This window comes from Peromyscus maniculatus, chromosome X, assembly GCF_049852395.1.
Source record: "Peromyscus maniculatus bairdii isolate BWxNUB_F1_BW_parent chromosome X, HU_Pman_BW_mat_3.1, whole genome shotgun sequence".
Classification (NCBI taxonomy): Eukaryota; Metazoa; Chordata; class Mammalia; order Rodentia; family Cricetidae; genus Peromyscus; species Peromyscus maniculatus.
The window spans coordinates 98,615,484-98,632,251 of NC_134875.1; the positions used below are offsets into that span (position 1 = coordinate 98,615,484).

The 16,768-nt window shown below is 41.5% G+C and overlaps 1 protein-coding gene across 1 annotated transcript; it reads left to right on the plus strand.

Annotated features, from left to right (window-relative positions):
* The first annotated feature begins 14,904 nt into the window (after positions 1 to 14,904).
* Positions 14,905 to 16,491, plus strand: LOC102921664 (uncharacterized). Its single transcript, XM_042269051.2, has 2 exons — positions 14,905 to 15,117; positions 15,303 to 16,491. Exons 1-2 carry the CDS (start codon positions 14,974 to 14,976, stop codon positions 16,398 to 16,400), a joined length of 1,242 nt encoding a protein of 413 aa, XP_042124985.2. The 5' UTR covers positions 14,905 to 14,973; the 3' UTR covers positions 16,401 to 16,491.
* Positions 16,492 to 16,768: the final 277 nt, after the last annotated feature.

The window sequence follows — 16,768 nt, forward strand, 5'->3', positions numbered from 1 at the left end:
ATACAGGCTGCAGTGACTCTTTCCTTTCCCTCTCTCATCCATGGGAACATGTCTTCTATACCCTCCCCACTCCTTGAGATGCCTCTTAGAAAACCTCCAGCCTCTCCACTTGACTCCTGACATGAAGGGCCCTAAACTTACTCATCTTTGCAACCAAATTTGGCCCCAATACCCCTTAGATAACCAATCCAAATGGCTGCATAATGGCATCCTAGATCCCAATATTTTTCTGGACTTTTATGACTACTATGAGCGATTGAGGAAATGGAAAGAGATTCCCCTTTCCCTACATCCAAGCTTTCTCTGTTCTTTGCTCCAGGCCCTCCCTCTGTTTTTTCTTCCTGTTCTTCTACTCAGCTCCTGCTAGCTATGAAGCCTCATAAGCTGCATTTCCTCATTCATTAAGTTAACTCTCTCAAATAGAAAAAAAAAAAACTGGGCCTTAGATGTCTAACTCTGCTTCTTTCATGAAAGAATCCCAATGTTGGTTTCTGCAGCCACAGCAGCAGCCTGCCTCTGCACCAAAGCAGTTACATGTTACCAGGTCTTTTGCCACCACCAGCGCGCCAGCTGTGCAACATGTGTACTCCTTAAAAGTACCCATCAGTCAGTGCTCGCTCTCTTTGCCTCTATATTTGCCTCTTACTCCTCTCCTTGTCTCTACTTTCCTCTCTTGCCTCTTCTCTTTCTTGCTTCTCTGCCTCTCTCAAGTCCCCACTCCAACACAGCCTTTCACTCTTTCACTCCCCCCCTCCGATAGACCTCCTGTACTAACTCTGTTCTGTGTGGTGTGTTTTGTTTAGTGGCATACGTTGGCAGGACCTGTCAAAGGTACTCACTTCATGCTAGAACCCTACCCTCTTGCTCCACCTGCAACAGATCTACTCTTCTGTAGCTGAAGTTTTCCTGGTCCTGTCTGGCTCCCATGGCCCTGTGGCTGCTTGGACCCAGGTAAACACACAGAGGCTTATATTAATTAAAACTGCTCTGCCATTAGCTCAGACTTACTACTGACTAGCTCTTACACTTAAATTAACTCATAGATCTTATTTTTGTTTAGCCACATGGCTTGGTACCTTTTCTCAGTTCTGCCTTCACATCTTGCTTCCTCTGTGTCTGGCTGGTGACTCCTGACCCTTCTCAGAATTCTCTTCTCTGCTTGTCCCACCTATACTTCCTGTCTGGCTACTGGCCAATCAGCATTTTATTTATTAACCAATCAGAGCAACACATTCACAGCATACAGAGTGATATCCACAGCACTCTTCCACCTACAACAAATTTGCTTTCTGACCTGCTCTCTTCCACTTGTGACATGCCTGCTTTCTCATTCACCAACCCTTTGCCTTCCATTCAAAACCAACAATTGGTTCTTTGGCAGGGATACCGACCTCTGACCATTCCTGTGGATATAAGACTGGCCTCAGCATTCTTTGGACCAGGCAGTCTGGGAACCAAGAAAGAATTCTTCACTTTCTTTCTATTCATTTGTACCAAGACCTGCTTGTATCTGTCTGCTCTCCCTCTCTAAATGTCCTGACTGTTTGCTGCAACGTGGAGGTCAGATGGAGAAGCCAGCTTCTTTCTCAGCACACATCAGTTTTCCCTTTATATTTATTTCCTCAAATCCTATTTAATATATGTGTGTGCATATGCATGTGACTTGGATTTAACCCTATATATGTAAATGTAAGCTGGGTTTAATTCTGTGTGTATGTGTATGTAACTTGGATTCAACTCTGTGTATATGTGCATGTAACTATTGTTTAGAAAAACATGTTTTAAACAGCAACCACGTGCCTCTCTTCCCTCTTTTTTGGTGACCTCATCATGATGTAAGTAGCTACATGGCTGGCAGCCATCTTTTACTAAGGTTAAAGAGTACACCTCTTAGTCCTAATGAGCTCTCTGTTCATTGTATCTCCTTCTACAGTAAGCAAGCAACAAGCCTCAAGTATTTTGGATTGGTATGGACTTTTTTATGATGATAGAAATGTAAAGCTATATTTGATTCAACTCTGGTTTTGAATATACTCTATATGGTGATAAAAATTTAAAGATATAAAGGTCTATTCAGATTAACAAAAACTGATTTAGATTCATACCTAAGTACTTATATCTTTGCCAAATGTTCAACACCAAGCTTCTAGAGAATTTAAATAAGTGATGACATAAGTTTGATAAATAGAGTATTTGATATGATAAACAAGATATAATTTTATGAGAGAGTTTCTGGTCCCCTGAGAATCCTTTTCCCAGAGTTGGGCATTTGGGCGGAGGCCCCCATGGCTTGTCAAGGGCAATGCTGGCCTCTGTGCTTCCTCAGTGCCTGCTCACAGGCCCCTTTTCTCCTGTTCCCATTTGGCCCTGGGGATCTTCCCCTGTCACTTTTCCTTGCCTTCCCAGGAGACAGTCTTAACAGTTTGGCACAAATTTGTTCTTTTTTCAGCCATGGAATGGCTGTTTTGATTTCTTTACTGAGCCTATTATTTATGATTAAAAAGTTTTGTTTTGATATTACAAGAACTTCAATTCAAAATCATTGTTTTTAAGGCTAAACCTGACAGGAATGGAATGTAAACTCACATATTATAGATTGTTAAGGACTATAAGTTAATAGTCACCTTATAAATAAGTTCTTTAATTGTAGTCATGCTAAGTATTAACATAATTAATTACAGGGATAAGCCTTACTTAGTCCCCTTTATGTGTTTTCAAAGTTAAGCTTAAGACAAGTAACTAAAAACAAGCATTTAAGTTTGTCTATTCAAATATACCTAATAGATAGACATTCCTCAAATGCTTCAGATATCTGTAGAATACGGCATCTGTTTAATAAAAAAGCTTTTCATGATAGAGAGACACTGCCAGTTCCTGGCAGCACCCCTAGCTCCTCCAAAGATGAATGGGCACAGACGAACCTTCACCTAGAAGCTTGTTTTAAATGTTGCAATGCTAGCCACTGAGCAAACAAACTGCCTTTCACCTCAACTTCTGCAGAGACCCTGTTTAGACTGTGGACAACAGGACATTAGGAAATCAAGGGCCTCATTTTGCCTAGACAAGGTAGGCTGGTCCCCCCAACAATTTCCTACTGCACAGTTAAGTGTGTCAGATCTTCTGGGCGTGGCAGCTGAAGATTGATGCTGCCCTGATACCTCTGTAGCTAGAGTTTTCCTGCCTTGCCCACAGTCAGGACAAATCTTTGTCACCCACCAGTCCCACAGCCACTCAGACCCAACCAAGTAAACACAGACACTTATATTGCTTACAAACTGTATGGCCATGGCAGGCTTCTTGCTAAATGTTCTTATAGCTTAAATTAATCCATTTCCATAAATCTATACCTTGCCACGTGGCTGGTGGCTTACCGGTGTCTTCACATGCTGCTTGTCATGGCAGCGGCTGGCAGTATCTCTCCCCCTCAGCCTTCCGCTTCTCAGAATTCTCCTCTCTCCTTGTCCCACCTACTTCCTGCCTGGCCACTGGCCAATCAGTGTTTTATTTATTGACCAATCAGAGCAATTTGACATACAGACCATCCCACAGCACCTCTGTCCTCAATGACCATGGAGGACCCTGGGGTGGCTGTCTAGGTAGCCATCAAGTAAGTCTCTGTCATTTTTAATCACTAACTCAGGTAAAATTTCCTTCTCAGAACTCTGATGCTGTTTGATGACTGGGCTAGTGATGACTTTGTCAGTTTAATAGCAGCAACTAAGGCTTCAGCTGCCTCCTCAGTTCTTTTTATGTGTAAAATTCAGGCCACAGTTCTCACTCTCCTAGAGCTACTACTAGGTCTAGACACAGTTTACCTTGTTACCAGATCAGAAAAGAGATAAACTCACAGAACAGACTTCAATGTAACTTTTTACTATTGACTGCTGTCAGTAATCAATCACCTCTCTCTCCTGGTAAAACCAATAGAAAGAATGTGTCAAGGTGATGTTGTGGTGATGGGAAAGGAACAGGTGCTTTAAAGTTTGTGTATGTAAAGATAGGAAAGCTTAAGTGCTGATAAGGAGAAAGTGATTTAAGATATATGAAAGAATAAAATGCTGTGGGATGTTGTTCTGTATGCTGTGAATATGTGTTGCTCTGATTGGTTGATAAATAAAGTGCTGTTTGGCCAGTAGCCAGTCAGGAATTATATGCAGGATAAGCAGAAGAGAAGAATGCTGTGAAGAGGAAGGCTGAGTCAGGAGTCACTAGCCAGACACAGAGGAAGCAAGATGACAAGGCAGAACTGAGAAAAGGTACCAAGCCATGTGGCTAAACATAGGTAAGAATTATGGGTCAATTTAAGTGTAAGAGCTAGTTAGTAATAAGCCTAAGCTAATGACAAAGCAGTTATAATTAATATAAGCCTCTGTGTGTTTACTTGGGGGATGCAAGTGGGAGAGATTTGTCCCCACTGCCAGCCGGCCAGGGCACAGGAAAGCTTCTAACTACAATGAAACATGTTCCAGATTTTTCTCTCTCACTATGTTACTGTTTAGAATCTTGACATCAATTGATGGAATTCTGATGAGCTATTAATCTAGCTCTGGCAGGGTACTAAACACTGTACTTTACCACTATAGGATCATAGGCACAAGTTAAGGATTTTAAATTCCCCACCCTTTTTTTTGCTTTCTAAAGTATGTAAAACTTATCTGTGGTGATATTTTATTGTGCTTTAATAAATAAAGCTTGCCTGGAGATCAGAGGGAGAAGGCCAGCCATTATAAGTAAACAAAGAAGTCAAGCAGTGGTAGCACATGCCCTTAATCCTATCACTTAGCAGGCAGGATCTCTGTGTGTTCAAGGCCACACTGGAAACAGAGTCAGGTGTGGTGGCACACACCTTAATTCCAACACTAGTTAACCATGGAGGTCTGGAGGTCTGTACACACAGACAGAAAGTGACAGAACTGTGTAGGAAGAGGAAGTGATGTAGCTGGGCTAAGAGAGCAAATCAGATGGCAGAACAGCAAGGCATACATGTGTGGGTAGACAGGAAGTAACTCACATTTGGAAGCTGCAGAGTTGGTGAGGTAAGGTTGGCTGGTGGCTTTCCCTATTTCCCTGATCTCTCTAAGGCTTTCACCCCTCTATTTGGTTCCATGTTTTTTATTTAATAAGACCATTTAGAAATTCATCTACACTTATCTCTTTTTGTAAACTCAAAATTCTTGTGAGCTCCAGGGAGTCAACTTGGATCCACCTCAAACAGCATTTTGCTAGATTCCACAGAGCCTGTACAGTGAAGTAAATCAGCTAGCTATTCCAAGATGTGGCCAGGATCCCAGCTTTCCTAGGTCCCTCAAAGATGACTGATGCCCCCAAGGTCAACAGGAAGCAGTCTTGAGAACATGGTGTCTTCATCCCCACCTCACCTGCTACCACTTTCTAACCCCTCACCTTTTTATAATAAACAAAAGGGAGGAATATTAGCATTTAGGCATCTGTACTGGCCTGCCCTCAGGGTCCTGACAGGATAGACCTCAGCTGCAGCCACTAAGAGCACCCCCTGTGTGCATTCACTATGTTTGCTTATAAAAGATGGGCCTTGTACACCTCCCCTCTCTTTCTCTCCTGCCACTCTTGTCCCCAGGGACCAGTCTCTACCCGCCTTTCTACCCCCTTCTATAGCCCCTTCTCTGCCCCTTTTTTCTCTTCTTCCAATAAACCCCCCACATGAGCCCTGTTGTATGGCGTGACTCCTTCCTGCCATTTTTAAATTGTAACACTGATGCTGTACTCTTTTCCCATTATACCATACCATTCTGATTTCTCTGTATTTATTAACTGAACTCTTGCCTTTAATGGCCTCAGGCTCTGGGTCTGAATTATAGGCATTTCATCCATGGGATCAGGTCTGTCTAGTAACTCTCTAACATTCCTGCTTGGTGTAATTAGGAGGGCACAATGGAATTCCTGGTCTGTGGTGGTGGGAATTTTTTTTCCAAAGAATTATTTTGTTTAGAGAGGCTACCATTGTACACATTTTTGTCCTTTTCCAAAACCCACACAAAATTTCCCAAAGCGAAAGGCATTAATATTGAGTGTCATTAAAAATGAAAGTAAAAAGGTGCTGGAGAAGTGTGGTCCGCAATGTCAAATTGATGGAACTTTGTCAAGCAGCAGTGGTCACCACGCAGTCCATGCCAACTAAGGCTATTGGGATATTGAACATTTCATTAAGTTTTTCTCAGACATTTCAGTTTCTTCTTTTGAGAATTCTCTGTTTAGATCTCTACCCCATTTTTAATTGGATTATTTGTTTTCCTTATGTCTAAATTTTGGGGGTTTGTTGTTGTTGATGATAGGTTTTCTGGACCCCAATAATAGGTTTATCTGCTGATGCAGTAAGCCAGATCAAGCCAAATTAAAAAGCAAAAGACCAAGTGTGCAAAGCACTCTTGGGTGACTCTCTAGCCCTGAATGAGCAAGGCAGGGGAAGGAAGCCAGAGAAAAATCACATGGCTGGCCTAAAAGAGGGGGCGTCAATACTCTTAAATACCCTGTAGATACAAGGCAATATCCTCCACAAGCTGGGTTTGTGCCCAGTTATAACACTCTGGGTGGGGCTTGGTGATCTGGCAGCCTTAGGGGAGGACCCACTGTGAGCACCAGGAATTCAGAACTGGACTTTTGATGGTCTTTCTGAGAGGGTGGATTTTGGAGAGGGAGGAATGGGGCTGAGCTGGAGATTCCAGCCAAAAAGTTGCACATTATATATATATATATCTTGGTTATTATCCCTGTACTGGATGTGTAGTTGGTCAAAAAATCTTTTGCCATTCTGTAGGTTGCTGTATTGTCAGAATGATGGTGTCCTTTCCCTTACAAAAACTCTGTTTCATGAGGTCCCGTTAATTAATTGTTGACTTTAGTAAAGCTGGTGTTAATAGTGTTCCTTTCAGAAAGTTGTCTACCGTGCTAATACATTCAAGGATATTACCCACTTTCTCTTCCATCAGTTTCAACATGTCTGGTTTTATGTTGAGCTCTTAGATCCATTCAAAGTTGAGTTTTGTGCAGGGTGATAGATACGGACCTATTTGTATTCTTCTTTTCTGGCTTTTCACCAAAAAGTCAGTGAAGAAATTCGATTTTTTTTATTATATAGAGAACTTTTTAGATTAAACAATAGAAATGGGATAGATCCATTTGTAACTTGTCAGTGGTTGTGATTTTGTTGTTGTTGTTTTGCCACCAAGCAAGCACATGGAGGTTTTTCTCTGTCAAGGCAATCCCTCAGTTACCATTCCCAATATTTCAAATGAAATTTAAATGTTATTTCAGTCAGTTCTTATTTCTTTTTTTTATTAAGAGATTTTCTATTCATTTTACATACCAACCACAGATTCCCCTGTCCTCCCTCCCTCCTCCCACCCCCAGCTTTCTCCTTCAATTCCCCCCTCCCCCCATTCCCACCTCCTCCAAGGCAAGATCTCCCCTGGGGATTCAGCCCAGCCTGGTAGATTCAGTTGAGGCAGGTCTAGTTCCCTCCTCGCTATACCAAGGATGAGCAAAGTGTCCTAGCATAGGCCCTAGGTTCCAAAAAGTCAGCCCATGTACCAAGGACAGGTCCCTGTTCCACTGCCTGGGGGCCTCCTAAACAGTTCAAGCTAATCAACTGTCTTGCTTATCCAGAGGGCCTAGTCCAGTACCATGGGGGCTCCTCAGATATTGGTCCACAGTTCATGTGTTTCCACTAGTTTGGCGAGTTGTCTCTGTACTTTTTCCCATTATGGTCTTGATATCTCTTGCTCATAGAATCCCTCCTCTCTCTCATCAATTGGACTCCTGGAGCTCTGCTTGGGACCTGGCTGTGGATCTCTGCATCTACTTCCATCAGTCACTGGATTAGAGTTCTATGATGATAGTTAGGGTGTTCAGCCATCCGATCTCCAGAGTAGGTCAGCTCAGGCACTCTCTCGACCATTGCCAGTAGTCTATGGTGGATTTCACACACAAATACTTTAAATAAGTTTTCAAAGTGGGCCATAGTTAAATTCATTTGCTTTTTTCAGAAATGTTATCTTTCCTTTGAAGCTATTAATAAGATCAGAATCTATTGGGGGAACAAGATGGGGGAGTAATCTGCTAAGATGCTTGAAATGGTTATTGCTCAGCATTAGGATATGAATTTGTTTTACTTTCCTTATTGCCACATATCTCTCTACCATGACCATATTTTAAGGTTGGGATGATGGGAAAATATTAAATGCAAAACATCTATGGGAAAATCCATACAAAACCTGGTCCATTTTTCAGGGAAATTGTTTGAATGTCTACAAACAGGAGATAATTTGTGAATGTCTTTTGTTTACATTTGTCTCCTCTATAGCTCCTAGGAAGGAAACATTAAAATATGCTTAAGGTATGAGAAATTAACATGTAAATAAGTGCAAAGAACTTTAAATATAACTACTCATCTTTAATGGTACATAATATTAATAGTATCTACATTTTACATATAAAAGAAAATGAACATCAGTGAGAGAAATGACACCACATGCATTTTAACCAGCAGGTGGCTGGGCCAGATAGTTTCAGCAAATATGCACACAGTATATTATATATACATAGAATATGACTTGCTATGTTTAATAGAAAAATAATAAACACAACAGAAGCAAAGGCTTGTAAAGTACTTGACAACTTGGTATTGTCTTTTATGCACTTTGAAGAAGACTGGACACCATATAGAACAGAAATGAATCTTCACAGTTGAGGTACTTAAGCTGTTTTAGCTTAAAAGAAACTAGACACATGAGTGAGGCCATACCAGAGAATTCAGTTTAAAAAGAGTATCCAGTGATTTTAGCAATTAGATGAGCTATCCTGGATCAGAATTATCTATAATAAATTATATACTCAAGAGAAACAGTGTGTGCCTACTGCTCTAAGCCATGAAATTATGCATCTATTTTTAAAAGCTATGCCATGAGCATATGTGAATTTGTTCTTATTCCTCTGAAATATTGGTATCTCCTGTTAGATCACAAAAAGGCTACAGTTCCTGTTAGTTTTCAGGCCGATGGATGGGATATTTATGACCCTAATAACTAAGTACAAATGAGTATGCCATATCTGTGTGTAATTTATATTCACTTACATATACTTAGTAAAAAGAGAGGAGTTGCATTATTAGTTTCTTCACACAGGAAGAAGGAAATAATGTCATTTGTATTCAAATGGATGCAACTGGAGATAATCATGTTAAGTTAATTAAGCCAGTTTCCAAAATATATATATTGTGTGTTTCCTCTCATTTGTCGTTCCTATGTTTTATATACTTAGATAAAATCATTTATGAATATATAAAATGAAAATGGAAATAAAATTGTAAGAGAGCAAAGGGGGCAAATGGAAGAGAAGAGGGGAGGAAGAGAGGTTAGAAATATCGTGGAGGATATGCTTAACATATAATCCATATCTCTATGTAAATTTGAACAGTAGGAAGACGATGAAAGTAACCATATTGCCAAAATTATGCTTCAGAGTCAATGAGATGGCTCACCAGGTAAAGTTGCTTGTGGCCAAGCCTGGCAACCTGAGTTCAATTTCCCAAAACCCAGATAGTAAAAGGAAATAATTCATTCCTGCAAGTTCTCCTCTGACTTCCAAATGTGTGCAATGTCACACACACACACACACACACACACACACACACACACACACACACACACACACACACAAAACTGCAGACCCAAAGTTGATCCAGGGGAACATGTATATGCCACTGAGTGGGAAATAGAAGCTTGCAGATTGTAATGGAACAGGTTCAATCAAATGTGACAGAGAGGAATTTTATTTCACAGGTGCTTTTCTAGTCCAAAGGCCCAAAGTGTTCCATATTCCTCCAAACAAAGGCATGCCCCGGCCTATCACAGTAATACCCCAGTATCTGGTACGTGTTAGAGTTTCTATTGCTGTAAAGAGATACCACAACCACAACAACTTTTATAAAGGAAAAGATTTAATTGGAGCTGGTTTACAGTTCAGAGGTTTAGTTCTTCATCATCATGGCAGGAAGTATGGTAGTGCACAGGTAGACATGGTGCTGGAAAGGTAGCTGAGAAGTCTACATCTGAATTGGCAGGCAGCAGGAAGAGAGAGTGACACTGGGCCTTCATTGAGCATTTTAAAACCTCAAAGCCCATCTCTAGTGATACACTCCCTCCAATAAGGCCACATCTATTCTATCAAGGCCACACCTCCTAATAGTGGTACTCCCTATGAGCCTGTGGGGGCCATTTTCATTTCTTGTTGTAATACTTCAAACCACCACAAACCTGTATCGAGAGATAGGTAAGGTAGAAGGTTATATATGGTAGTCAGCTAGTCAACCAACACAATCTGCCACAATTTAATTTACTACTTCATCAGAAAATGAAGATAGGTCCAGACAAAGGATTGGATTTGGGATATTTTAGAGTCAAGCTGGAGTTCATCCAAATCAGAGAACCCCTATTAGTTGCAGTCCTTCTCAGATGTACCATAAACTCTCCTCTGCGAAGAGGACATTGCTTGCCTAGAAACAATCAATGCAAAATGTTTTTTATTGCCCCTGATTTCTCATGGCTTGCTGTAGATACTTAAATTGACTTGTGTTGATTTAATTTTGGTCATATTGCATCTATGTGTTAATTTCTTTTATTTATTCACTATTATTATTATTACCATTATCATTATATACATCATAGTGTGGGATGACCTCAAACACAATATGAACTTCTGATATTCCTACTTTCATCTCCCAAGTGTTGGAATTACAAGTGGGGGCCACCACATCTAGATTTTTGTAATCTAGGGGATGAAATCCAGGGTTTGATGTATGCTAGGCAATCATTACCAAAGGAATGACATCCTCAGGATCTTGGGTTTAAAATTTAGCAGAGTATTAATTTTAAAATTTTTACACTTATTGAGAGAGACAGAGATATATAGAGAGATGCAGAGAAGTGTGCAAGTACCATGACACATACATGGAGCTCAGAGACAACTTGTGGAAGTCTATTCTCTCCGACAACATAGGTCCTAGAGCTAAAAACTTAGGTCGTCAGGCTTGATGGAAGACGTATTTAAGTCTGGAATATAGACTTTTAAAGCATATCTCAATGATTTTTCTAAATTTCATGGGTAATTTCCCCTTTTCTCTCTAATTTTGTTAATTCACATCTCTCTACGTATTTGTTTAGTTTGACTAAGAGTTTATCAGCCTTGCCTTTTCAAATAATAAACTTTTCAAATAATAAACTTTTTGTTTTATTGATTCTTTGGGTTTTGTTTGTTTTTGTTGTTGTCATTGTTGTCTGTTTGATTCCATTAATTAATCTCTCTGCTTATCTTAATTAATTCTTTCCATCTATTTATTTGATTTGGGGTGTCTTTTTTCTTGGTTTTCCAAAGCCTTAGGTGTGGTGATATTTTATCTGTGTCCCTCAATAAAATTTATCTGAGAATCAGAGGAAAAAGCCAGCCACTATATTAAACATAGAAGTCAGACAATGACAGCATATGCCTTTAATCCTAGCATTCTGGAAGCAGAGATTCATCCAGACCTCTGTGAGTTCAAGGCCACACTGGGAACAGAGCCAGGCATGGTGGCACAAGATTTAAATTCCAACACTAGTTAGCCATGGAGGTCTGGAGGTTTGTACAGACAGACAAGAAGTGACAGAGCAGGGCAGGAAGAGGAAATGATGTAGCTGGACAGGAGAGAGCAAATGATATAACAGAACAGAAAGGCATATAGGCATGGGTATATAGGAAGTAGGTCTCTTTGGAGATTGAGGTGCCAGTAAGGTGAGCTTAGCTTGTGGCTTTTCCTATTCCTCTGATCTCTCAGGTTTTTACCCCTGTATCTAGCTCTGGGTTTTTATTTAATAAGACCATTTAGCAATTTATCTACAAGAATTCACTATAAGTCACTTGTGGCCTTATACCCCCCCAACCCCCTCCAGGCCTGAGCTGAAAGCTGCCGGATCTCCATCCCACGTTGGATTTTTCTCTCCTGGTGGGTGGTGGGTTGTCTCTGGATTCCCATCTCAGACTGCCACCACACTAGGTAGCTGCTTTGAAATTCCCTTGGTCTTCTACTGTTCTACACAGTAGACAGATTTGGTAAGTCAATTAAGATATCTTAAAGGGAGAAATTAGTTAAAAGAGAATTTTTTTTACCACATTAAAAAATGGGAAACAGAGACCAGCCCCCAGCTCCCATCTGACCCAGAGCTCCCATCCAGACCAGAGGTGAGTGTCTGGGGTCATACCCAGGGAGGCCTGCCCCTAGGTCCCATCCCTGGGCCCCAGCCATTCCCAGGAAAGACCTGCCCAACTTGGTCCCAGTTGCCACCCAGGAGGCAGAGCTCCAGCAGGAAGGTTCCCCTTCTCCAAGATCCCCCAGCGGACCCTGCAATCTACACTCCCTGCCCCCACACCCATCCACCCAAGACTCCTGCCACTTCCTGAGATTTACAGACTAGCCCCCAGCTCCCTTCTGGCCCAGAGAACTCCCATCTGGCCCAGAGAGCTCTCATCTGACCCAAAGAGCTCTCATCTGGCCCAGAGAGCTCTCATCAGGCAGAGAGCTCCCATCTAGCCCAGAGAGCTCCCATCCAGTCCAGAGAAAGAGCGAGCTCTCATTGGACAAAGAACAGTCATTGGACCAAGAGTAAACTCAGGAGACAGGGAATCTGCCAGCCCTGATTAGACCAAGAGTGACTTTCTGAGAAGTAGAATCCGCCACCTCTCATTGGACCAAGAGAGGCTTCCTGAAACACCAAATCTGTCAGCTCTGACTGGACCAAGAGCCCTGATTAGACCGAGAACGAATCCACGAGGAGATGGTAGACATAAAGGCAGAAGTACACAAAACAACATAAGGAGCAATACAGCATCACCACAACCTAGCCCTCCTCCAACAGCTAGACCTGAACATCACAAAGTGGAAGAAGCAGAAGAAAGCAACCTTAAGAATAGCATCATGAAGATGCTAGAGGCCTTTAAAGAAGAAATCAAAAATGAAATTGAGGAAAAGATAAACAAAAAAGTGGAGGAAATCAATAAATAAAATGAAAAGTCAAACAAAAAATGGGAAGAAATCCATAAAAACAAACCTAGAGGAAAAGACAAATAAAGCAGAAAAAACAATAAATCCACTAAAATCAGGAACAAGGCAAGGCTGTCTGCTCTACCCATACTTATTCAATATAGTACTTGAAGTTCTAGCCAGAGCAATAAGACAACATAAGGAGATCAAGTGGATACAAATTGGAAAGGAAGAAGTCAAGCTTTTACTATTTGCAGATGACATAATAGTATACATGAGTGACCCCAAAAATTCGACCAAGGAACTCATACAGCTTATAAACACCTTCAGAAACATAGCAGGATACAAGATCAACTCAAAAAAAAAAAAAAAACCACAGTAGCCCTCTTATATACAATTGATAAACAGGCTGAGAAGGAAATCAGAGATACATCACCCTTTACAATAGCCACAAATGATATGAAATACCTTGGGGTAACTCTAACTAAGCAAGTGAAGGATCTCTATGACAAGAAATTTAAGTCCCTGAAAAAAGAAATTGAAGATGTCAGAAAATGGAAAGCTCTCCCATGCTCATAGATAGGCATGATTAACATAGTAAAAATGGCAATCTTACCAAAAGCAATCTACAGATTCAATGCAATCCCCATCAAAATACCAATGCAATTCTTCACAGACCTGGAAAGAACAATACTCAACTTCATATGGAAAAACAAAAAACCCAGGATAGCCAAAAGAATTCTGTACAATAAAACAACCTCTGGAAGCATCACGATCCCTGACTTCAAGCTCTACTATAGAGCTCCAGTAATAAAAACAGGTTGGTACTGGCATAAAAACCAACATGTGGACCAATGGAATCGAATTGAAGACCCTGACATTAATCCGCACACCTATGAACATGTAAGTTTTGACAAAGAAGCCAAAACTGTACAATGGAAAAAAGAAAGCATCTTCAACAAATGGTGCTGGCATAACTGGATGTCAACATGTAGAAGGCTGCAAATCCATTTGTGTCACTGTACACAAAACTTAAGTCCAAGTGGATCAAAGACCTCAACATAAATCCAGTTACTCTGAACCTGATAGAAGAGAAAGTAGGGAGTAGTCTTGAACGCATTGTTACCAGAGATCACTTCCTAAATATAACACCAGTAGCACAGACACTGAGAGAAACAATTAATCAATGGGATCTCTTGAAACTGAGAAGCTTTTGTAGAGCAAAGGACATGGTCAACAAGACAAAGCAACAGCCTACAGAATGGGAAAAGATCTTCACCAACCCCGTATCTGACAGAGGGCTGATATCCAGAATATATAAAGAACTCAAGAAATTAGACATCAAAATGCCCAACAGTCCATAGTATCCTGTAGCTGGCTGTGAGTAGGGGGCTGGGTCCTGGTGGGAGCCTAGATGTTTGCTATAGCACCAGTTGGTAGGATGGCTAACATATATACTGATATTCAAATACAGAAATCTTACTTGGGAATGATTTTAGGGAAGACATTCAAGATTTTAGTCCAAGATTAAGGAAGACATGTTGGAATAAACCATTGAGCAGGGGGAGTCTTGGGGAAGAAGTTGAAGAAGCAAATGCTTTGTTGTGTTCTGCCATGACTAAAGTGGGTATATGAAGATGGATGGCATGGAAAATTGTCTTAGAGTTGTTAAAGGGAAGTCTCCTTCTAAGACTGGAGTCTCTTTGCCTTCTCAGTATCTTCCCCCCATCATAAGAAGTGTCCCTACTGGTACATCCTGCTGTTCTTTCCTTCACCAGGGTCAGAGCCATGCTTTGTGATGTCACAGCACGAGCTCCCCTACTATTGGTTAAGACCTTGATGACCAATCAGGCTTGAGGGGTGTGGCCTGCTCTGCTCGGGCAGTTGAGGAGACCTCTCAAGTGTAAGAGAACTAAATCCTAATAATGGCGAATGTGACCAAGAAATTTGCATCCAAAATGGATCTTTCTGCTTTTTCGATGAATACTCAAGCAGTGGCTACGCCTGTCACACCGATAAAGACCAAGGCAGCCTACAAACTTTATCCCCCAGGCCTTCTTAATAAAATGGTAAGATAACCATCCTACCCAAGCACCCTCTTCTGGAGATTTACTCTTGTCTAAAGTACTACCTTTCTCTAGCCTGGCCTAAATCCCCTTACCTATCCTCACCTGTTCTGACAAAGAACCCTTCACAAGCATATCCAGACCCTTGCCCTAAATTAACTCTTGTGTCTTCCCTCTTGTCATTCCAGGCCCTAAAGGCCAACAAACATGGGAAACGTGCCCTGAAAAGGAGTTCCACCAAGAAGGATGTTAAAGAATTAACTCCACCCGTAAAAAAGAAAGGCAAAGATTCACCACCAATGGAGGAGTCACAGCCACTGATGGAGCATCCTGCAAATCCTGCTAATGATAAACCTACTACCTGTGAAGCAAGCACCATGACCGAACCTGAAGAATTAAATCCACCACTGCAAAAGAAAGGCGAAGATTCATCACCAATGGAGGAGACATGGCCTGCAGAGCCTGCTAAGTATCAACCCACTACCTGTGATGCAAGCACCATGACTGATCCTGAAGAACTAACTCCAATGCAAAAGAAAGGCGAAGATTCACAACCGATGGAGGAGACATGGCCTCTGGTGGACCAACTTGCAAAGCCTGCTAAGTATCAACCAACTACATGTGAAGCAAGCACCATGACAGATGCTGACGAAACAGCTCCACCCATGCCAAAGATAGGCAAAGATTCACCAATGGTGCAGGAGCCAGAGCCTCTGGTGGAACAACATGAAAAGCCTGCTGAGCTTCAACCCACAAAACCGGCTGAGGATCAACCTACTACCTGTGAAGCAAGCTACATGGCTGATGATGAAGAAGTAATTCCACCCCCTCCAAAGAAAGGCAGAGATTCACCATTGATGGAGGAGCCACAACCACTGGCAGAGAACAATGCAAAGCCTGCTGCAGATCAAGCAGCACCACCTGCAGAAGATCGACCCACTACTAGAGAAGCAAGCTCCATCACTGGTGCTGAAGAAGTAATTCCACCCATGGCAAAGGAAGGCGAAGATTTACCAATGATGGAAGAGCCACAGCCTATGTTGGAACAAACTGCAAAGCATGTTGAAGATCAACCCAGTACATCTGAAGAAAGCGCCTCAACTGATGCTGAAGAAGTAACTCTACCTTTTCAGAAGAAAGGCAATGATTCACCATTGATAGAGCAGCGACAGCCTCTGGTGGAGCAACCTGCAAAGCCAGCTGAACATCAACACTCAAAGCCTGCTGAAGATCAACCCAGCCCCTCTGAGGCAAGCTCCATGAATCTCAATGTGGATAGCCAATAGATGGCTATCTTGAAGATGGGAAATTCCCATTCCTATAAACAATAAAATTCAAAATGATATTTTTAAAAATAAATGCATTCCAATTTGAAAATTTATGTGTCTTTGTGAGTCACTAATGGTGGAACTGGTAAAGGGGAAGAGAAATGGTGGATGAGACCAAGAGAGGAAGTTTGGGTGGGTATATGACAAGGGAAGGATTTTGGACTCACAAGGTTTGGGGGGGGTTGCATGATAAAGGAGGAACTTGGGGATGGATATATGAAAAGAAACAGACCTTGGTATCAAGTGGTTGAGGACCACACAAGTGACTTAGGTGGGTGTATGACACAGAGGGGCCTTTGCATGGGTATATAGCAAGGCAGGTATTT

Excerpts from the sequence above, each read along its gene's own strand:
- LOC102921664 (XM_042269051.2), top strand. The coding sequence starts at position 14,974 with ATGGCGAATGTGACCAAGAAATTTGCATCCAAAATGGATCTTTCTGCT. Across the intron at positions 15,118-15,302 it reads CAGGCCTTCTTAATAAAATG|GCCCTAAAGGCCAACAAACA; the intron begins GTAAGATAACCA and ends TTGTCATTCCAG.